The 24320-nt window shown below is 43.7% G+C and overlaps 1 protein-coding gene across 1 annotated transcript in view; it reads left to right on the forward strand.

Annotated features, from left to right (window-relative positions):
• The window catches only part of LOC126470722 (vitellogenin-like), a 451798-nt gene that overhangs the window by 276376 nt on the left and 151102 nt on the right, over nt 1–24320 (forward strand). Inside the window, exons 16-17 of the mRNA XM_050098725.1 lie at nt 1853–2057; nt 10877–11162. Coding sequence (XP_049954682.1) covers nt 1853–2057; nt 10877–11162 — 491 coding nt within the window. The remainder of the gene's footprint in view (nt 1–1852; nt 2058–10876; nt 11163–24320) is intronic.

The following is a 24320-nucleotide window of genomic DNA, read 5'->3' on the forward strand; positions in this document are numbered from 1 at the left end:
CACTTGAATTACCGAAAATTGTGCGCACGTTTGGTACCGAAAATTTTGACGGATGTGCACAAAACCAAACGTTTAGACAGTGCATTGACTCTCCTTGAGCGGTACCACAACGACGGTGATGATTTCTTAATCCAAATTGTTAGGGGCGATGAAACATTGGTGGCCTACGTCACACCAGAATCAAAGCAACTGTCCATGAAAGTTGAGCAAGGCCATCGTTTTGCTGCAAGACAATGCCCGTCCGGATGTGACGAATCAGACCAAATATCTTGCGCCTAGTGACTACCATCTGTTCGTGCACTTGAAGAAACACCTGGGTGGTCAGCTTCTTCAAAACAGTGGTGATGCAGTGGTTAACAAGTCAGGCGGCAGACTTCTATGAGGAGGGTATTCAAAAACTGGTACAACGTTATGACAAGTGCCTCAATATTGACGGAAGTTATGTAGAAAAGTAGATTAAGGTACAGGCTTTCATGTAAAAATAAAATTATTGAGATAGCTTAGCACGTCTTTTTTAAATTTCAAAACAGTACTTACTTAAAAAAACACTCCTCGTTCATGGGGCAGACTGTCAGAACAATCGAGAACAGATGAAGGGAACAACCAACTAAACCAACCAAGTAAATCAGCTGTCGCGAGCACTGCCACGAATATAATCGTGAAATTAAGTACGATGAGGCCAGTATTGTGATGCAAACGCAAAGCTTCTGCGATAGCGTAAGTAAGACGTCTATAAAAATAAAGCTGTCAGAAAACTCAATAAACGGGGACGGATGTTTCAATTTACACAAGGATTGTGGTCCAGCTCTTAATTTATTAATATCACACTGGCCATCTAATCCACCGGAGTTGGGATACGCTGAAAGAATTTGTGTTTTACGGAAAATAAGAGCGGTCTCTGAGAAACAAAAGAGCATCAAAGGGCATAGTGAGCGTCGGGAGCCGATCTCAATTATGAACTGCGGTGCGAGAGAAGCAATGTTTCACAGTCTGATTGGAATCCAGGCAGCGAATACAAATAACAGCAGATCTTGTAGCACATTAATAAGATGGCTGGGTGTGTCGTAGAAATATTGTACATATGATGGAGCTCTGCAGAATGCCTGGAAGCTCGCCGTGAATCAAGAAGACCGAGAAAAAGTAAATGGAAACTGTATGTCAACGATATACTTGAGTGTTATTAAACTGAGCGAGGTGGCGCAGTTGTTAGCATACTGGATTCTCATTCGGGAGGACGACAGTTCAAACCCGCGTCCTACTATCCTGATTTTGTTTTTCCGTGATTTTCCTAAATCGCTCCAGGCAAATGCCGGGATGGTTCCTTTGAAAGGGCACGGCCGACTTCCTTCCCGCCGGCCGGTGTGGCCGAGCGGTTCTAGGCGCTACGGTCGCAGGTTCGAATCCTGCCTCGGGCATGGATGTGTGTGATGTCCTTAGGTTAGTTAGGTTTAAGTAGTTCTAAGTTCTAGGGGCTGATGACCTCAGATGTTAAGTCCCATAGTGCTCAGAGCCATTTGAACCATTTGAACTTCATTCCCCATCCTTCGCTAAGGACTGATGACACTGCTGTTTGGTCCCCTTCCCTGAATCCAAAAACCAACTGTTACTTTATTTTTAGGTATTGTATTTCGTTTTGAACATGTGCGTTTCAAATTCAGGTAAGTAAATAAATGAAAGCATTCCATTCTCGTTCAGCGTCACCTAAGTCCTATGCGAAGTTTCAAGCCTGAATTTTTGCAGCATCAGATGAGATCGGAAAGGCGATATGGTGAAATAATGTGATCTTTTATCAGCACGGTCCTGTTCGAGTTAAGAAGAGTGTGCACTGTGACGATAATTTGTGTGCCCGCAGCGCTACAGAAGTTGGTGGAGGAGCTGCAGACGGGGAAGGACATGCACTACCAGAACGCGGGGCAGGACGAGCTGGTGATGGCGACCGTCAGCGAGCTGGGCTTCCCCGTCTCCTTCCAGCTCAAGTCGCTGCTGCTGGGCCGCGCCACCGCCAAGGCGCGCCTCAACCTGCAAGACCACGACCTCTCCGTCGAAGGCTCTGCACTGTGAGTACCATTCCTATCGCGATAAGGGTGTACACTGCGTGGCCAGGGTTCCCTCGGACCCGCTCCTCTGCTGTCATCGTCACCGCCGCAGTGATGGGCTCGTATTTAGGAGGAACGGGTACACTATCACCACCCGGCCATCATTTTTATAAATCGAATGACTTGAACGGTGTGTTGGTTCCTGAAGCAAATCTGTTATCACAGAATGAAGGCTTTCACGGCAGGTGTTGTCACCACTTAACACTTCCGGGCTGAGATGCCGTGGTCTATACATAAGACTCTCCCCTGACGTTTCGCCTTCGACTGCAGAAGGCATCCTCCGAGGACAATCGGTGAACTGTGATGATGTTTGGTTTGTGGGGCGCTCAACTGCGCGGTCAGCAGTACAAAGACCCAGTTTTTACGTAGTCCAATTTTTACACAGTCCAATCTAGCTACTGTCACTAATGGTGTTGTTGTTGTTGTGGTCTTCAGTCCTGAGACTGGTTTGATGCAGCTCTCCGTGCTACTCTATCCTGTGCAAGCTTTTTCGTCTCCCAGTACCCACTGCAATCTACATCCTTCTGAATCTGCTTAGTGTATTCATCTCTTGGTCTCCCTCTACGATTTTTACCCTCCACGCTGCCCTCCAATACTAAATTGGTGATCCCTTGATGCCTCAGAACATGTCCTACCAACCAATCCCTTCTTCTGGTCAAGTTGTGCCACAAACTTCTCTTCTCCCCAATCCTGTTCAATACTTCCTCATTAGTTATGTGATCTACCCATCTAATCTTCAGCATTCTTCTGTAGCACCACATTTCGAAAGCTTCTATTCTCTTCTTGTCCAAACTATTTATCGTCCATGTTTCACTTCCATACATGGCTACACTCCATACGAATACTTTCAGAAATGACTTCCTGACACTTAAATCAATACTGGATGTTAACAAATTTCTCTTCTTCAGAAACGCTTTCCTTGCCATTGCCAGTCTACATTTTATATTCTCTCTACTTCGACCATCATCAGTTATTTTGCTCCCCAAATAGCAAAACTCCTTTACTACTTTAAGTGCCTCATTTCCTAATCTAATTCCCTCAGCATCACCCGACTTAATTAGACTACATTCCATTATCCTTGTTTTGCTTTTGTTGATGTTCATCTTATATCCTCCTTTCAAGACACTGTCCATTCCATTCAACTGCACTTCCAAGTCCTTTGCTGTCTCTGACAGAATTACAATGTCATCGGCGAACCTCAAAGTTTTTATTTCTTCTCCATGAATTTTAATACCTACTCCGAATTTTTCTTTTGTTTTCTTTACTGCTTGCGCAATATACAGATTGAACAACATCGGGGAGAGGCTACAACCCTGTCTTACTCCCTTCCCAACCACTGCTTCCCTTTCATGTCCCTCGACCCTTATAACTGCCATCTGGTTTCTGTACAAATTGTAAATAGCCTTTCGCTCCCTGTATTTTACCCCTGTCACCTTTAGAATTTGAAAGAGAGTATTCCAGTCAACATTGTCAAAAGCTTTCTCTAAGTCTACAAATGCTAGAAACGTAGGTTTGCCTTTCCTTAATCTTTCTTCTAAGATATGTCGTAAGGTCAGTATTGCCTCACGTGTTCCAGTGTTTCTACGGAATCCAAACTGATCTTCCCCGAGGTTGGCTTCTACTAGTTTTTCCATTCGTCTGTAAAGAATTCGTGTTAGTATTTTGCAGCTGTGACTTATTAAACTGATAGTTCGGTAATTTTCACATCTGTCAACACCTACTTTCTTTGGGATTGGAATTATTATATTCTTCTTGAAGTCTGAGGGTATTTCGCCTGTTTCATACATCTTGCTCACCAGATGGTAGAGTTTTGTCAGGACTGGCTCTCCCATGGCCGTCAGTAGTTCCAATGGAATGTTGTCTACTCCGGGGGCCTTGTTTCGACTTAGGTCTTTCAGTGCTCTGTCAAACTCTTCACGCAGTATCATATCTCCCATTCCATCTTCATCTACATCCTCTTCCATTTCCATAATATTGTCCTCAAGTACATCGCTCTTGTATAGACCCTCTATATACTCCTTCCACCTTTCTGCTTTCCCTTCTTTGCTTAGAACTGGGTTTCCATCTGAGCTCTTGATATTCATACAAGTCGTTCTCTTATCTCCAAAGGTCTCTTTAATTTTCCTGTAGGCGGTATCTATTTTACCCCTAGTGAGATAGGCCTCTACATCCTTACATTTGTCCTCTAGCCATTCCTGCTTAGCCATTTTGCATTTCCTGTCGATCTCATTTTTGAGACGTTTGTATTCCTTTTTGCCTGTTTCACTTACTGCATTTTTATATTTTCTCCTTTCATCAATTAAATTCAATATTTCTTCTGTTACCCAAGGGTTTCTACTTGCCCTCGTCTTTTTACCTACTTGATCCTCTGCTGCCTTCACTACTTCATCCCTCAAAGCTACCCATTCTTCTTCTACTGTATTTATTTCCCCCATTCCTGTCAATTGCTCCCTTATGCTCTCCCTGAATCTCTGTACAACTTCTGGTTCTTTTAGTTTATCCAGGTCCCATCTCCTTAAATTCCCACCTTTTTGCAGTTTCTTCAGTTGTAATCTACTGGTCATAACCAATAGATTGTGGTCAGAGTCCACATCTGCCCCTGGAAATGTCTTACAATTTAAAACCTGGTTCCTATATCTCTGTCTTACCATTATATAATCTATCTGATACCTTTTAGTATCTCCAGGGTTCTTCCATGTATACAACCTTCTTTCATGATTCTTAAACCAAGTGTTAGTTATGATTATGTTGTGCTCAGTGCAAAATTCTACCAGGCGGCTTCCTCCTTCATTTCTTATCCCCAATCCATATTCACCTACTATGTTTCCTTCTCTCCCTTTTCCTACACTCGAATTCCAGTCACTCATGACTATTAAATTTTCGTCTCCCTTCACAATCTGAATAATTTCCTTTATATCATCATACATTTCTTCAATTTCTTCGTCATCTGCAGAGCTAGTTGGCATATAAACTTGTACTACTGTAGTAGGTGTGGGCTTCGTATCTATCTTGGCCACAATAATGCGTTCACTATGCCGTTTTTAGTAGCTTACCCGCATTCCTATTTTCCTATTCATTATTAAACCTACTCCTGCATTACCCCTATTTGATTTTGTGTTTATAACCCTGTAGTCACCTGACCAGGTGATGAGGATGGAATGATGAGGACAACACACACGCCCAGTCCCCGGGCAGAGAAAATCCCCAACCCGGCCGGGAATCGAACCAGGGACCCCGTGATCGAGAGGCAGCAACGCTAGCCACTGATCACGAGCTGCGGAGAAGGAAATCGATAATAGATTTCACTTAACACTTCCGGGCTGAGATGCCGTGTTCCATACATAAGACTCTTATGTATACATAAGAGTCTTATGTATGGAACACGGCATCTCAGCCCGGAAGAGTTAAGTGAAATCTATTATCGGTTTCCTTCTCCACGTCCCTCTGTTCCCAGCTTGTGGTCCATTTCGAATGACCTCGTCTAAATCTGTATTTACATACATCTGTACGGCTACTCTGGCTTACTCTACTTACGTGCCTGGCAGAGGGCTCATCGTAGCATATTCACACTATTTCTCTTCCGTTCAACCCCAGAACAGTGCGGGAAGAGGACGCAAAAGCGTAGTGCAGGCAGTCTCTTTAGAAAATCTGTTGTATCTTCTAAGAGTTTTGCCAGTAGAACGCGGTTTTTGCTTCGTGTTCCCCACAATATTTTCTATGTGAACGTTCCAGTTTAATTTGATCGTAATTCGTCATTTTGGTTTTCAGCTCCTCGTGTTGGCCGTGTTTGCAGTTAATATTGTTGGATGTGAGGTCCGCCAGTTATGCAAAACACCGTTTTTCCTCAGTAACCAACATGTTTCGGCTCCACTGCGCCATCATCAGTGGGTTTTCGTTTTTATTTATTCTGTAATGTGAAAATTTTGTTAAATGATTATAAAATTATGTGGATGTTTAGTTCAAACAATAGTTCGTTTCTTTTCGTAATTACCTTTACATTTGGAGTGCATCGATTTTCCGGATCACTTGAGTATTATGGTTCAAATGGCTCTGAGCACTATGGGACTTAACAGCTATGGTCATCAGTCCCCTAGAACTTAGAACTACTTAAACCTAACTAACCTAAGGACATCACACAACACCCAGTCATCACGAGGCAGAGAAAATCCCTGACCCAGCCGGGAATAGAACCCGGGAACCCGGGCGCGGGAAGCGAGAACGCTACCGCACTACCACGAGCTGCGGACACTTGAGTGTTAATTACTACACGAAAACGTAACTAAAATCGAAAACATCGCGAAAAACAAAATTACATTATTGAAGATAGGTTAACTCCCAGCAAAAATCTTTCTCATCAACATCGTTTGGTTGCAGATGACAAGCTACCTGTATTAATTAACACACAAGTGATCCGGAAAATTCATGCACACCAAATGTAAAGGTATTTACAAAAAGAAACGAACTATTGTTTGAATTAAACATCCACATAATTTTATAATCATGTAACAAAAATTTTCACATTAGAGAATAAATAAAAACAAAAACCCACTGATGATGGCACAGTGGTGCCGAATCATGCATGGGTACTGAGAAAAAACTGTGTTTTGTATAACTTGCAGACCTCACATCCAACAATTTTGATCGTAATTGTAGTCCCTAGGTTTTTAGTTGAATTGACTGTTGTGTCCGGCTTTGTACACAACGGTAAGGAGAGGTGGGCTACGGAGTGGTGCGGTAACTGTCGTCGTAGGAAAGCCTAGCAGGAGAATGATCAACGTACAAGTTAACAGAGCAAACAGAAGATTTTCTTAACTTGCATTTCTCCAAGCGAATGAGGACTCATTACAAAGAATACTACAAGAAACAGAGCCCAGCTATCACAATGTCAACTAGGAAGAAGCTCGCTGTACTGAAGCACGAACTATGGTGTCGGTGTTACGGCTAGGTGGCGTCTGCATAGCATCCCGTGGCGAAGTGACCGCGACCGCAAGGGAGCTGAGCCCGCTGCTACCGGCCATCCTGTATTGCGATGGCAGAGGGCATTCCAAGCACAGAGTCGCTGGAGGTGTGGCGCAGTGGACGCGCTCCCTTGGGCCCGCGCAACCGCTATCGTTGTCAGGGGGAGAATTCCCATTCCGTTACCAATGTAACGACGCCCATGGCGCGGTATCGATACGTAGTATCAAAGTGACAGTCTTTAAATTTGTTTAATTTATCGTATAACCGATATTTAAAGCGTTCCTTTTAGTATTAATGTGAATGACCTCACACTTTTCTTTATTTAGAGTCGGTTGCCACTTTCTGCAAAAAAAAAAAAAAAAAAAAAAAAAATGGTTCAAATGGCTCTGAGCACTTAATTACTGAGGTCATCAGTCCCCTAGAACTTTGAACTACTTAAACCTAACTAACCTAAGGACATCACACACATCCATGCCCGAGGCTGGATTCGAACCTGCGACCTTAGCAGTCGCGCGGTTCCGGAATGAGCGCCTAGAACCGCACGGCCACCACGGCCGGACCACTTTCTGCACTATACAGATATCTTGTCTAAATGTTTTTGCAACTGGTTTGTACTAGATGGTAAATGTACTAGATGGTAAATGGCAGCATCATCTGTAAACAATCTAAGAAGGCTGCTTTGTAAATATACATTAGGAGCTGCAGTGTAGCCGCAACACTTCCTTGGGGAACTCCACTCATCACATCCATTCGCACACATGAGGCCGTACTCCACAGGCACGTAGTTTGATTAGAAGCTACTTGTGAGGAATGGTGTCAAAAGCACTCTGGAAATCTAGAAACATGACATCAATTTGAGATCCCCTGTAGATAACACTCATTACTTTGCGTGAATCAAGAGGTAGTTGTGTTTCACAGGAACAATATTTTCTGAATAAGTGCCGACTATGTGCCAATAAGGATCTGTCCGTGGTATTTGAGAGAAGTTGGATCGGGATGTTTGGAGCCTTAGTTTTTAATTTTTTCAAATGATGCATGATTTATTCTGTCCCTATACATTAACTCACACAACACACACCATTACGACTCATAAACTCCTTATCATTTCCTGAACGGCTGTTGCAGCATGCTAAAATTTGTGTTGGGTCACAGGTTCCCAGACTGTTCTATTCTGGCCACCTTGTTCATATGTACATCAGTATGGTTTAGCTTATGTCTAACAATATGTAATCTTATTTTGAGCTATATATATTCTCAGTGATTCAATCCAACATTTTTTCCAACTGTACTCAACATTCTCCCAAAGTCTTTGTTACAAATTTTACTCTCCCTGTGCTCCTCTAGTTTTTCCACTTGGCTGCTTTCGCATCCAAGCACTGTATGCTTTAGCAAAAGCTGCAATATATTGTCCTTTCTCTTATTTTGAGCTATATATATTCTCAGTGATTCAATCCAACATTTTTTCCAACTGTACTCAACATTCTCCCAAAGTCTTTGTTACAAATTTTACTCTCCCTGTGCTCCTCTAGTTTTTCCACTTGGCTGCTTTCGCATCCAAGCACTGTATGCTTTAGCAAAAGCTGCAATATATTGTCCTTTCTTCTGATCTGGATTGATCGTAGATTTCTTACCACTACAATTCTTTTTAATGTCACTTCATTTCACAGTTAATTTGTCACTTAGCATGTTGCACCATCCTGTGCCACATTTCAAGTGCTTTCAGTTTCTTCTTTCTGATTTCGCATAAGTCTACTACAAACGTGCAAGACTGTGTTCCAGACCAGTAGTTTCTGAACTTTGTGTCACACTTCTGTTGCAATGCCTGGTAACAGTAACGCTTTTACGCTGAAAAATTGTCCCTTGCCTATACTAATTTGCTTTGGAAGTCTCCATTACTTCGTTCATCTTGTCTAACCATGATTCCTGGATAGCAAAATTCCTTCATGTTTCTACTGTATCTTCCAGTCTTTATTCTAAGATTGTCATTTTTATGCTAGTCTTCTTAATTTTTTGTATTAGTTCTGTCTGTGTTCATCCCAGCACTGTTTGAACCGAAATTTGTTCTAAATAACCTGTGCTTTCCATTCAGTTATACTACTTTTTCCTTGCTTACAGCCAGTATGTCGTCTATGAATCTTAACATCTCCCCCTGATATTTCTTTAAAAATCCGGCGTACCCATTTGGCACATACAGCCACACATACACTTGTTTCAGTTCACTCATTTTTCTGGTAATGCAGGGTGAACAGTAATGAAACCTTTAAACTGCAGGGACTGATTCTTGATTGGAAATGGAGGAAAAAAGGTCGTATGTACATGTGTGCGGAAATGCGTCGTTGCCACGGTAAATGGCTCTGACTATGTGCTGCGTGTTCCGTGTTGCAGATGATAGGGATAATAGCAGTTGTCCTGCAGGATACATGTAATCATACTTTGCATTACACCATATTGGCTGGCCACTTGCCTGGAGCTTGTACTAGGGTTCGTCTCGATATCCTATAGACCCGGTTCTCCGAATCTGGTGTATGCTTACATTGCCAGATCCGTGCACGTTCGTCTGTCTGAAAGAATGCATGATCACACAGACGCCCCAAAAGGGCCTTGGGTGTTGTGTGATGTGATTGGTGTCTGTGAGGGTGCTCGTTTTGGTATAGCCGTGCTGCCTCTCGACCTTTTCCATCTGGTTGGCCATACACAAACACAATTTCGGCTTGTTAACAACATAAATACCGAACCGTTCTGCTGCTTATAGTACGCTGTGTCAGGCACACAGTCTTCAACACACATGTAACACATGGCACGTGGCCAGAGGAACTTTCATTCGTTGGCGACATCTATGATACATTTCTGGACACATGTTTGTAGGACCTTTTTTCCTCCATTTCCAGTCAGGAATCCGTCTCTATAGTTTGTCGGTTTTATTAATGTTCACCCTGTGTACCACAAATTGCGTCACTTTCAATTAGCACACATTTGCAATCTTGCATCTAGACATAACTCAAGTAATTATTAGAAATATGAAGTCCCAAGTCAGACTTCAGTATAGAATTTAACCTATGAACGGCTATTCCAGATGCAGTGATGCACCCTAGGATAGCAAACGCCCATTCATGCGCTTTGATAGCTCTTCAGAACTTTTCTTTCACTTTTTTCGATGCTAATCTGATATAAAAGTTAAACCACAGCTGTGATGAGATACAACCCATCTTTACACACTAGTTGAAATGAGATTGTTTGCCTGTATTTTACACTTTTATTACACCACGAGATTTGGGTACATGTTTTAGAATACTCATCTGTCTGTGTAACTTATTACTATCATTGTCAGAGCGAATGTGATGTCTCTATGTGACTGTTAATCACAATGGAACAGAGAAGACAGATGCTATTAATTAAGCAGCTTCAGCCGGTGTCTACACATGATGAATTACGAGGTGCTGCAACATTGGAGTCTGACCCAACTGCAGTGGCTGCCCATAGCTATGGGTGAGTGTATGTTTACAAGGTGATGTGACAGCTCTTGTCAGTCCTGGACAAGTTCATTGGCTGACTAGCATGTTGTCATCAAGTAACAGCTGGTATCTTAGCTGGATGTATACATGGGCTGGGACAATGTGCTGTTGCGTTTCTGGGTGACTTGGCAGCTTCTGTATGAGCTGGGTGTGTACATGGGCTGGGATAACATGCTGTTATGTGCAGGGTAACACGGCAGGTGCTGTCCGAGCTGCATGCGTACGTGGGTTGGGGTAGTGTGCTATTGTGGCAACTGCTGTCTGTGCTGGACATGTACACAGGCTGGAACAACACTTTGTTGTTTGCAGGGTGACATGGCAACTGCTGTCTGAGCTTGGGGTGTACACGGGCTGGGACGATGTGCTGTATCTGGCAGCGTCGCATGCCACATCACTGGCGCGTTTGCCAAAGAGCAGGCTGCGTGCCAGCCTGAAGGACGAGGCGCTGCAGTTGTCTGTGGAGCCCTTGGCGCCGGACAACGAGCCGCAGCTGCTGTTCCACCACAGCTGCACGCCGTTCACCGCGCAGCACGACATCCTCAGCCTGGCACCTGCCAGCCTCAGCAAGAACGCCAAGCCCGACCTCACCGCGCCGGTGAGTCACATGAGCGGCTGCATGTTTTACTATCATCGTATAGCGGCTGCCCAACACTTCTTTTTGTTCTTGTGGTCTTCAGTCCGAAGACTGATTTGATGCAACTCTCTATGTTACTCTATCCTTTGCAAGCCTCTTCATCTCCTAGTAAATACTGCAGCTTACATCCTTCTGAACCTGAACCTGCTTTGTATACATCTCTTGGTCTCCTGGTCTCCTACGATTTTATCAACCCCGCCCCACCCCCCCCCCCCCCCCCGCGCCTTCCAGTAAAAAATTTCTGCTTCCTTGATGTCTCAGAATGTGTCATACCAAACCGATCCCTTCTTCTAGTCAGATTGTGCACTAAGTCTTTTCTCCCCAATTCTTTTTAGTACCTCCCCATTAGTTGCATGATCTACCCATCTAACCTTCAGCATTCTTCTGTAGCGCCACATTTCAAAAGCTTATATTCTCTTCTTGTCTAAACTGTTTATCGCCCATGCTTCACTCCCATACTAATATTTTCAGAAAAGCCTTCCTGACCCTTAAGTCTATGCTCAATGTTAACAAATTTCTTTTCTTCACAAACGCTTTCTTGCCATTACAGACAACATTTTATATCCTCTCTCATCAGTTATTTTGCTGCCCAAAAAGCAAAACTCATCTACTACTTTAAGTGCCTCATTTCCTAATCTAATTCCCTCAGCATCGTCTGATGTAATTCGACTACATTCCATTATCCTCGTTTTGCTTTTGTTGATGTTCATCATATAACCTCCTCTGCAGACACTTTCCATTCCATTCAACTGCTCTTCCAAGTCCTTTGCTGTCTCTGACAGAATTACAATGTCATCAGCAAACCTCAAAGTTTTTATTTCTTCTGTCTGGGCTTTAATTCCAATTCCAGATTTTTCTTTTGTTTCCTTTACTGCTTGATCAAATCCAGACTGATTAACATCGGGGATAGGCTGCAACTCTGTCTCAATCCCTTCCCAACCACTGGTTTCCGTACAAGATGTAAATAGCCATTCGCTCTCTGTATTTTACGTCTGCCACCTTCAGAATTTCAAAGAGAGTATACCAGTCAGTATTGTCAGAAGCTTTCTCTATGTCTACAAATGCTATAAATGTAGGTTAGCCTTTCCTTAACCCATCTTCTACGAGAAGGCTAAGGCCAGTATTACTTCACGTATTCCCACATTTCTCCTGATCTCCGAGACCAGCTTCTACCAGTTTTTACATTCTTCTGTACAGAATTGGTGTTAGTGTTTTGCAACCGTGACTTATTAAACTAATAGTTCGGTAATTTTCACATCTGTCAGCACCTGCTTCCTGTGGAACTTGAATTACTATAATTATTGGATATATGTGCCGCCTTTTACGCAAACACAGTTTTTTCTTGTTATCCAAACAGGTTTCCGCACCTCTGTGCGATCACCAGCGGGTTTTATTTATTGAAAAACTTGATCTTACATTATATGGTTTTGCAGGACAATCTGTATGGTGTCCTGCAGTGATAGCTTGTCATGTTTTGTTGTGACTGCTCCTTCTTCTATCGCGTTCTGAGGGCACTGAACACACATATTAGACGAATTTGGTGTAATTGCGGTTGTACAATCGCCTATTTGATTTGGGGAACGTAATGTGCACGATGATTGGCACACCACATTTAGTGAAATAAAAAGGACTGATCCACCAACAACAACGGAGGGCGAAGTTTTGACAATTCCAGCCACTCGTACTTGCGAAAGTTCATAAAGATCATAAAAAAAATATTTTGTATTACTTCTGTTACCCTTCTTGTAGGCGGATGTGACCTATGCTTTCTTCCAACTACTGGGCATAGTTTATCGTTAGAGGGATCTACGGAATATTATGTGGTAATTCAACCACAAATTCTGTTTAAGGAGTTCATCGGTCACTGGATCTTTGTTCAGTTTTAGCAAATTCAAACGTTTCTCAAAGACACTTACACTAATACCTATATCTTTCGTCCTTGTATTAGTGTTAGATTTAAAGTGATTGCCGGCCGCGGTGGCCGAGCGGTTTTAGGCGCTCCATGCCGGAACCGCGCTGCTGCTACGGTCGCAGGTTCGAATCCTGCCTTGGGCATGGATGTGGGTGATGTCCTTAGGTTTATGTAGTTCTAAGTCTAGGGGACTGATGACCTCAGATGTTGAGTCCCATAGTGCTCAGAGCCATTTGAACCATTTTTAAAGTGATTAATTACTCCTGGATTTTCCTTTATAAAGGAACATTTGGAAAAGAATTCAGTCATTTATGCTTCTCTTTTGACATCCTAAATTTCTTTTCCTGTGTCATTCTTTAGTTGAGTGTCTCGACGATAACTTTGGTACCACTGACAATCTCACGAGTTTCTTTGTTTTTTTTTTTTGACACGTCTTACAATAATGTTATGCAACGTTAGTCACTGAAGACATCATAAACTGCCGTTTTGTCAGCCCAAGGCGTTTCACTGAGCATCTCTCCATCCATACACCTATGCTTTGTTTTACAGCTCTCAAGCATTGGTCGCTGCTTCCATAAAAGTTTCTTTACAGAGACTGAAAACCATGAAGAGTGCCCGACTATGAACCGTTCCCCAAGGGACATATCTATCCAGAGCTCGGTCAACTATTCTTTTAAACTTAAGTTACAGTTCCTGTACCTGCTCCTGCCCAGAGCTAAATATACCGACTTCCTCGTTGAGATAGCCGGCCGCGGTGGTCTCGCGGTTCTAGGCGCGCAGTCCGGAACCGTGCGACTGCTACGGTCGCAGGTTCGAATCCTGCCTCGGGCATGGATGTGTGTAATGTCCTTAGGTTAGTTAGGTTTAAGTAGTTCTAAGTTCTAGGGGACTAATGACCACAGCAGTTGAGTCCCATAGTGCTCAGAGCCATTTGAACCAGCCATTCGTTGAGATATGACACGAAGGCATTTAGTAATGTTTCGAAGTATGTCTTCACAATCACTCCTAACAAAACTGTAGCCATCCAGATTCGTTGCTAGGAAATGGTAACCAGTTAAAAGCCACATCATTCAGCTCCACCTTCTTAGAGTGAGACACAGACGCTACTACACTCCACCATTTCCAATTCATCACTTACTTCCTCTAGTTCCAAGCAGCTATTCTTAAATTTGGAATAATTTCTACTCCTGGACCAAGAAGCAACACATTAACGGCGCCAGTTTGTCTATTTTTAGTAGCGAACTATCTGAGTACCTGGCATTGCCCAGGTATCTCTTAATTCCAGTCTTCTATTCGTCCATCTCCTCCTTCCCCCTTTCTCTGTCCATCTCCTCTTCCCCCCTGTCTGACCATCTCCTCTTGACCCCTCTCTCTGTCAGTCCATCTTCTTCTACCTGTCTGTCAGCCCATCTGCTCCTCCCTCCTCTCTGTCCATCTGCTCCACCCCATCACTCTGTCCATCGGCTCCTTCGCTAACTCTCTGCCCGTCTCTTCCCCCTCCGCCCATCTCTGTACATTTGCTCCTTTACCTTCTCTCTGTCCATCTGCTCCTCTATTCTCTCTCTCCACTAATTCATTTTCCATCCCTTTGTACATCACTTCCTCCCAATTATAAGTTAATTTTCGCCTCCCTGCTCTAAATCCATTTCCTCCTGCCCCTCTCTACGTCAAATGTCCCTCCCCCTTCAGTTCCTCTGCCCAATTCCTCCTATTCCCTTTCTCTGTTTCCTTCTCCACTTTTCTCTGTCCATCTGCCCCTCTCCCTTATATGCATCCATATACTTCTTCCCCTCTCTTTCTGGCCATCTTCTTCTCCTCCACTCTTATCTCTCCATCGCAACGTTATCATCCCCACCCCCCTCCACCCCTTCGCCATCCAAACAGCATTTCTTGTGAGATATATACCAAGTTTGGTTGAAATAGATACCTCTACATATACACTGAAGAGCCAAAGAAACTGGTACACCTGCCTAATAATGTCTGATGTGCTGGAGGGAACTGCCACCGTGAATCCTGCAGGGCTATCCATAAATCTGTAAGAGTGCGAGGCAGTGGAGATCTCTTCTGAAAAGCACGTTACAAGACATCCCAGATATGCCCAATAATTTTCATGTCTTGGGAGTTTGGTGGTTATCAGAAGTGTTTAAACTCATAAGAGTGTTCTTGGAGCCACTCTGTAGCAATTCAGGACGTGTGGGGCATCCCATTGTCCTACTGGAATTACCCATCCATTGGAGTGCACAATGGACAGGAATGGATGCAGGTGATCAGACAGGATGCTTACGTATGTGTCACCTGTCGGAGTAGTATCTACATGTCTTAGGGGTCCTACATCACTCCAACTGCACGTGCCCCACACCATTACAGAGCCTTCATCAGCTTGAACAGTAATCTGCTGGCACGCAGGGTGGATGGATTCGTAATGTTGTCTCTACACCCATACATGACCATCCACTTGATACAATTTGAAGTGAGACTCTTCCCACCAGCTAATATGTTTACAGTCATCAACAGTCCTATGTCAGTATTGACTGACAAAGGCGAGGCATAAAGCTTTTTTGTCACGCAGTCATCAAGGGTACATAAATGAGCCTTTGGCTCAGAAAGCCATATCGATGATGTTTCGTTGAATGGTTCACACGCTGACACTTGTTGATGACCCAGAATTAAAATCTGCATCAGTTTGGGGAAGGGTTGCACTTTTGTCACTTTGAATGATTCTCTTCAGTAGTCGTTGGTCCCATTCTCGAAGGATCATTTTCTGGCCACAACAATGTCGTAGATTTGATGTTTTACAGGAATTCTGATATTCACAGTACATTCATGAAATGGTTATATGGGAAAATCCCCACTTCATCGCTACCCCACAGATGCTGAGTGCGATCGCTCATGCCCTGACAATAACACCACATTCAAACTCACTTAAATCCTGATAACCTACCATTGTAGCAGCAGTAACCGACAGTAGTGGAACAAGGCCGTCACCCCACTCTCCATTGTTGCCAGATGTATCCAAGATGGCGAAGATGACGTCATCCAAGATGGCGACCTGTGACTTGGAAACAGCGCATGACGTCATCCAAGATGGCAGCCATGACGTCAGCTGATGACCCGAGTACCAGTATCCAAGACGGCGTCTTTTTTGTGGGAAAGTGCCACGCCTCCCCTGCCACATTCCCCTGGCTGGATGATCAGATTCCATCAGGACAATGAAACACACTATGGCTACCTCCACTAACGTAAGAAAATGGCGGGAAAAAAGGCTACTTGGGCTACCTCCACTAACTTAAGTCACCTGACCACCACCTCTTCCAAGGAACTGGCGGGAAAAGGACTCAGCCTGTGCTGGACATGTCTTTATTTCAAGTCCTTATTTAAACAATTATAGTCAGTAACACCATTAAGTGTGTTCACCATGGGGTCCAAAGAGCAACTGACGTAGTACACAGTACTGCCACCACAGGGCGCTGTCATCCCTTCTGTGACATAATCCAAGATGGCGGCCTGGGGTGTGGGAAACTGGTGGGGAAATGACTCAGCCTGTTCTGGATGTACGTGTTTATTTAAACACTTTGAGGCAGTACCTCCATCCAGTGTGTTTGCCATGATGTTGGGAGTCCAACTGACCTAGTACATAGTACTGCCACCAGAGGGTGCCATCACCCCTCCTGGGACGTAATGTGAGATGGCGGTCTGGAGGGTGAAGAATGGGGGGAAAAGGACTCAGCTGTTCTGGGCTGCTGCAGAGAGGAAGTAGTGTACTTTATTTATTTTTGGAACAATAATTTATAGACGGATTTGACTAGTATATTTATTACACTGATACAAAACATTCGCCCTGACATGCTTTACGTCACAATACACAGTCTGCAGTCCTGCAAACTACTAGTAAATAGTGCAGTGTCCTGACGTGCAGACATGCAAACAACCTGAAAATTACCAAAATAATGCAGTGCACAGCATACAGATCTGTAAACTAGTGCTGGCCGGGGTGGCCAAGGGGTTTTTCGGTCTGGAACCATGCGACCGCTACAGTCGCAGGTTAGAATCTTGCCTCGGGCATGGATGTGTGATGTCCTTAGGTTAGTTAGGTTTAAGTAGTTCTAAGTTCTAGGGGACTGATGACCTTAGAAGTTAAGTCCCATAGTGCTCAGAGACATTTGAACCATTTTTTTGTAAACTGCTAGTAAATCACCGAAATAATGCACTACAGTGAAGTGCAGACACGGAAACAACTCCTCATTTATCAAAATAACGCATTTAAAACGCTCTGCACACATGCTCACTACTTGTAAACTGTCCAAATAACGCATAGCACAGCCTACAGACCTGCTCGCAAAATAATGCAACTGACACGCAAATAACTCGTAAAAAAAGGCTCCAATACATGCACGCACCACCCGCCAGCCCTGTCCACTGGACCGCACAAGTCGCTACCACACACGCTCCCAGATGTCGCGATGCGCTGGCATCCCCTGTGAAATGACTACGCGGAAGCCAAGCCATGCACAGGTGCCCATTTGGGTCCTGCAAGCATGAGGCAGTGGCATCCCTTTCACACTTAACACATGAGAAATTCCTGTAGATATACGTGTTCTCCTAGGCACTATTGCTGACACAGTGATGTATAGCTGCAGTGTGGGTCCAGGGCCGAGAGAGATGTTTGCATAGCAGCTAAAAGGTTTGCAATGTTATACTGATGTCACAAGTCGCTCTATAGAAATATCTTCGACTGCGATCCTTCTGGGACAGCCTGTTAGTCACTGAATTTACCCATCAAACTACTGCCAAAGTGGGAGCACTGTCCGCCATTGTTTTCTGGAGATGAGACTTACTGCGGCAAAAAACTGTTCTTTTACTGATCGCCATATTGTACTGACAGTTAAACCCTGCTAAAGAGCCCTACGTATCATCAAATATGGAAGGACTCTTACTCAGTTACACTGCTCCACCCCTGAGGACAGAAGCAAATACCAGATGGGAGCAAAGACCTCGTTGCAGAGAGACACACAGATGCTGCAGAAATCCATTCCATTGCTTCCCAGAATCGCACAGGCTGCCTTCTCTTCCTCGCAATCCTAAAGGGACATTCAAGCTGCATCTAGCAGTGCACGTGTACTTACCTGCCCAGCATGGCTGATGCATTCCCGCAAAATGCACATGTGTAGCTACACACTATTGCAAGCGCATCTAAGAAGGTTCTCAATGTTATACTGATGTCACATGGCTATGTCAAATAAGAACCAAGTCGACCTCTTGGAAATTGTATACTGTCCCATAAATAGCTAACACTTGCTTCTGTAGGATCTTTCGTGATCTGTCAGCTTGTCTGTATGAACATTCTTACCCTAACTCAACCTGTTTACGAAAATAGCACAGAATAACATCGAATGCCTTCTTCCTCACAGTCCTAACGTGACACCCCATCCATCACATCTTACCCTTCCTGCCTTCAACATATGCAAACATTCTCTCCACTGTATAGAGACTCCTGTATCCCAGCACAAAGGATGTCTTGTAAGTGAATGGAGCATTATGATTGGTTCTTATCGAATTTACCTGTCGAATTACTGATGCCACTAGTGTGGAAGCACCGTTCGCCTTTTCTTTCTTTCTGCAGATGAGACTTTCAGTGGCAAAAAACTATTTTACACAGTACACCATATTGAACTGACAATTAAACCCTGCAAAGTGACCCTGCATATCGACTAATACAGAAAGATTCTTATTCAATCACACTGCTCTCCTACTGAGGACAGGAGCTTGAATATTAGAACGTGAAACCGATCTCTAACCCAGCAATATATCACTGCGTACTATCTTGATGTAGTAAACATACAATTCATATCCTGTGCCATACAAATTCGCCCCTTTTACGTCATTCATATATTTGCTGTGAAGACAGACAGCATAAGCACATGCACATAGGTATACTCATGGCACTAGATATGTCCCATGAGGTCGGGTAGTCATCCACACCCAACACCTGACCAGAGCGCCCTCAGTGGATTGAAGTCACTTTCAGAACTGTTGTGGAAAGACGGGCTCATTTCCTGTCAGCACAAATGCGTTTCTGTTTCTGGACCTGACATGCTTGCTTTTCTACACACATCTCCAGACTCTGGGATTACAAGAACACATGTATTAGGTCTTTACTCCCATCTGGTCTTTGCTCCTGACCTCAGTGGCAGAGCAGTGTAATTGAGTAAGAGTCCTTCTGTATTTGACGATATGTAGGGCTCTTTTGCAGGGTCTAACTGTCAGTGCAATATGGCGATCAGTAAAAAAAAATAGATTTTTGCCGCTGTAAGTGTCATCTGTAGAAAACAATGGCGGATGGTGCTTCCAGACTGGCAGCTGTTTGATGGGTAAATTCAGTAGCGAACGGGCTGTCTTGGTAGGATCACAGTCGAACATATTTCTACAGCACGACCTGTGACATCAATATAACATTGCAAACCTTTTAGCTGCTGTGCAAATATCTCTCTTGGCCCTGGACTCACACCGCAACTATGTGTCATTGAGTCAGCAACAGTGCCTAGGTGAACACGTATTTTGACAGGAGTTTCTCACGTGTCAAGTATGAAAGGAATGTCGCCGCCTAATGCCGACTTCTGGGAGTGTGTGCTGTAGCGTGCTGTGCGGTCCAGTGGACAGGGAGCTGTGGGTGGTGTGTGCACCCATTGGAGCCTTTTTTTACGAGTTGTTTGTGTTTCTGTTGCATTATTTTGCGAGCAGGTATGTAGGCTGTGCTATGTATTGTCTGGACAGTTTATGAGTAGTGAGCATGTGTACAGAGCGTTTTAAATGCGTTATTGTGATAATTTAGGAGTTGCTTTTGTGTCTGCACTTCAGTGTACTGAATTTTTTGTGTGATTTTCGAGTAGTTTACAGGTCTGTATGCTGTGGGCTGCATTATTTCGGTAATTTACGAGTTGTTTGCGTATGTGCAATTCAGTATACTCCATTACTTACGAGTAGTTTGCAGGTCTGCAGACAGTGTATTGTGATCTAAAGCACATCAGGGCATGGGTTTTGTATCAGTGTAATAAATATACTAGTCAATTCCATCCCTGAATAAATTGTTCCAAAAATAAATAAAGTACACTCCCTCCTCTCTCCAGCAGCCCAGAACGGGCTGAGTCCTTTTCCCACCATTTTTCCCCAGCCCAGACCGCCATCTTGGATTATGTCTCGGGAGGGGCGTCAGCGCCCTCTGGTGGCAGTACTGTGTACTAGGTCAGTTGGACTCCGGACCCCATGGCGAACACACTTGATAGTGGTGCTGACTCTAATTGTTTAAATATAGACTGGAAATAAAGAAATCACCAGCACAGGCCAAGGCCTTTTCCTGCCGGTTCCTAGGAAGAGGTGGTGGTTGGGTGACTTAGGTTAGTGGAGGTAGCGCAAGTGGCCTGTTTTCTTGTCATTTTCTTAGGTTAGTGAAGTAGCTGTGGTGTGTTGCATTGTCCTGATGGAATTTGAACTTGTAGCCAGGTGGGCATGGCAGGGGTGCGTGGCACTTTCCCACCAAAAGACGCCATCTTGGATACTGGTACTCGCGTCATCGGCTGACGTCACGGCCGCCATCTTGGATGATTTCATGCGCTGTTGCAAAGTCTACAGGCCGCCATCTTGGATGATGTCATCGGCGCCACCTCGAATATATCTGGCAACACTGGCGTGTGGGGTAACGCCGGCCGGCCTAACAACTGTGGCAGAACTTGTTGTTACATATAGACATTGACGAACACAGCGCCGATTTGCGTCTGTTTGCTTATCTCTGGTTTTAAATACGCATCCATATACCAGTTTCTTTGGCACTTCAGTGTAGTTCAACTGTGGTTGTTGGTGTGGTCTTCAGTCGAGAGACTGGTTTGATGCATCTCTCGATCCTACTCTTTCTGTGCAAGCTTCTTCATCTCCCACTACCTACTGCAATCTACATCCTTCTGAATCTGTTTAGTGTATTCAACTATTGATCTCCCTCTACGATTTTCACCCTCCACGCTGCCCTCCAATATTAAACTGGTGATCCTTTGATGCCTCAGAACATGTCCTACCAACCGATTCCTTCTTCTAGTAAAGTTGTGCCACAAATTTCTCTTCTCCCTAATTTTATTCAGTACCTCCTCATTTTTTTCTGATTTTCAGCATTATTCTGTGGCACCACATTTCGAAAGCTTCTATTCTCTTCTTGTCCAAACTCTTTATTGTCCATGTTTCACTTCCGTAGGAAGTTCAGCTGTATGTCTAGCGAATTTCACCCAGCAGTTTCGTTTTAACACAGCTTCATGTTTATGACATGTCGTTCAAAAATGGCTCTGAGCACTGTGGAACTTAATTACTGAGGTCATCAGTCCCCTAGAACTTAGAACTACTTAAACCTAACTAACCTAAGGATGTCACACACATCCATGCCCGAGGCAGGATTCGAACCTGCGACTGTAGCGGTCGCGCGGTTCCAGACTGTAGCGCCTAGAACCGCTCGGCCACTCCGGCCGACTGTGACGTGTCGTACAAAGATATAATTATGCAGGTACATTCAGTGGTAAACGTAGACACAGTTTTATAAATGTGTTGTGAATAAAGCTAACAGTAAAGAAATAATAAATGTGATCGTCAAGCATGATGGAGCAGTTGTTTTTGAATCTCAGTGTTTATGACGTCATATCTCCAGTTACATTCAGTTGTATATGTGAATATTGTCTGGAAAACGTGTTGCGAATTGAGTTAGTAGTTATTAATAATACTTTAAAACGTTATGCCTTATTTGGCAGTTTTTCTGCGTGGACAGCGGAAATGTAGTAGGCGATAAACATTGTTCATTTCATCATTTTGCGCGAAAAGCTCTGGTAAATGTTTAAAATTATATGTACATCTTGTCGCAAGACACTAAGTGCTCTAATTCTCAAATAATGGATGAATATACACTGAAGCGCCAAAGAAACTGGTATACGCATGCGTTTTCAAATACAGGGATATGTAAACAGACAAAATATGACGCTGCGGTCGGCAACGCCTACTTAAGACAACAAGTGTCTGACGCAGTTATTAGATCGGTTACTGCTGCTACAGTGCAGGTTATTAAGATTTAAGTGAGTCTGAACGTCGTGTCGCGGACGGGCGATTGAATGCATATCGCTACGCCATATTGGCATGCCACAGTGCATACAATGAGAAGAGGCACCCTTAACACACCCATCGGACGCTGTAATTGTGGAAAGGACACAGCATCTGCGAGGTCATTCCCGTTTTTAAGAAATGCAATAAGACAGATTGTGGTGTGCGTACTGTAAGACCTTCGGTACACACACCATCAGATTATTTGACTTGTCGCTCTAACGAAGTAGGTGAGTGTCAGCAATATGTCTCGTGGTCTTATCGTGGCGTGTTTATCTTCTGCGATTAGGTCAGGCGATAGAAATGCCACTTGCACGCTTAGAGTAGCAGATAGACTGTGGCCAACTTTAAACAGAACTTGATTAATTTTCACACACATTTATTAAAATAATAAAAAGCATAGACATTACGTAACTTGATTCTGGATGCTATTTACAATTGACAATCTGAAGTTCCTATGGTGTTGGTACATTAATCTTATTCTCACATATCTCTGATACTTGACAAAGTGTGTATACATTTATCTTCATGGCTATGTACAGGAATGTGATAATCTTCTTAGGTGCAGACTGAAACTTGACTATAGACTGGTACAGACTAATGCAGACTGGTACAGACTGGTGCAGACAAATGCAGACTGCCTAATCTGAGGTCTGTACATTCGTTATAATACCTCGCGCGTTCAGGTATCACTGCGCGAGTGTGATCCGCAAGGAGAAAAGGTTCTACGTTAGCAGCAATCTCGTTGGCTGCATTACATATTAATACGCGGATCGGCGGAAGCAGAATTTGGTCCGTCTGCAAGGCAGCGCCATCTCGTAGTGTGCAGACAGACCAGCACTGCGCCTGCGCTGTTGTGCTTAACGGGGCACACTCTAGTGGGAAAGTTGTGTATGCGCTGACTACGCGGAACTATGTACACAACACAGATCCACACAATTATAGACCTATATCGTTGACGTCAATCTGTTGTAGAATGATGGAACATGTTTTATGCTCAAGAATTATGATGTTTTTGGAAAATGAACATCTCCTCTATAAAAGTCAACATGGATTTCGCAGAGATCCTGGGAAACTCAGCTCGCTCTGTTCCTCAACGAGATCCACAGCGCAGTGGACAATGGCGCTCAGGTGAATGACATGATCCTTGATTTTAGTAAGGCATTTGACACGGTCCCGCATTGTCATTTAATGATAAAAACATGAACTTACGGAGTACCGCAGCAGACTTGTTATTGGATTCAAGACTTTCATGCAGACAGAACTCAACACGATACTCTTAAAGAACAAAATCGACAGATGTAAAGGTAATATTCGGAATACTACAGGGAAGTGTGGTAGGACCGTTGCTGTTCACAATATATATAAATGATCTAGTAGAAAGCATCGGATGCTCTTTAAGGCTATTCGCATATGATGCAGTTGTTTATACCAAAGTAGCAACATCAGAAGATAGTAAGAATTTGCAGAATGACCTGCAGAGAATTGAAGGCTGGTTCAGACTCTGGCAGTTGACCCTGAACGAAAATAAATCTAACATATTGAGCATACATAGGAAAAGAAATCAACTACTGTACAGCTACACTATTGATGACAAACAGTTGGAGACAGTGTCTGCTGTAAAATATCTAGGCATAACTATCCACAGCGACCACATAAAACAGATAGTGGGAAAAGCAGATACCAAACTCAGATTCATCGGAAGAATCTTAGCGAAATGTAACTCACCCACGAAAGAAGTGGCTTATAAGGTGTTTGTTCGCCCGATTCTTGAGTACTGTTCATGTATCTGGGATCCCTATCAAGTAGGACTGATAGAGGAAATAGAGAAGATCCAACGAAGAGCGTCGCGTTTTACCACGGAATCGTTTAGCTGGCGAGAGAGCGTTACGGAGATGCTAAACCAACTCCACTGACAAACGTTACAAGACAGGCGTTGTGTATCACGGAGAGATTTACTACTGAAATTTCGGGATAGCACTTTTGAGGAGGAGTCGGAGAACATATTACATCCCCCCACATACATCACGCGTATTCGAGCAGAAAATTCGAGAAATTAGCGCCACAATGGTATGCCACAGTGA

The sequence above is a fragment of the Schistocerca serialis genome, chromosome 3 (assembly GCF_023864345.2).
Source record: "Schistocerca serialis cubense isolate TAMUIC-IGC-003099 chromosome 3, iqSchSeri2.2, whole genome shotgun sequence".
Classification (NCBI taxonomy): domain Eukaryota; kingdom Metazoa; phylum Arthropoda; class Insecta; order Orthoptera; family Acrididae; genus Schistocerca; species Schistocerca serialis.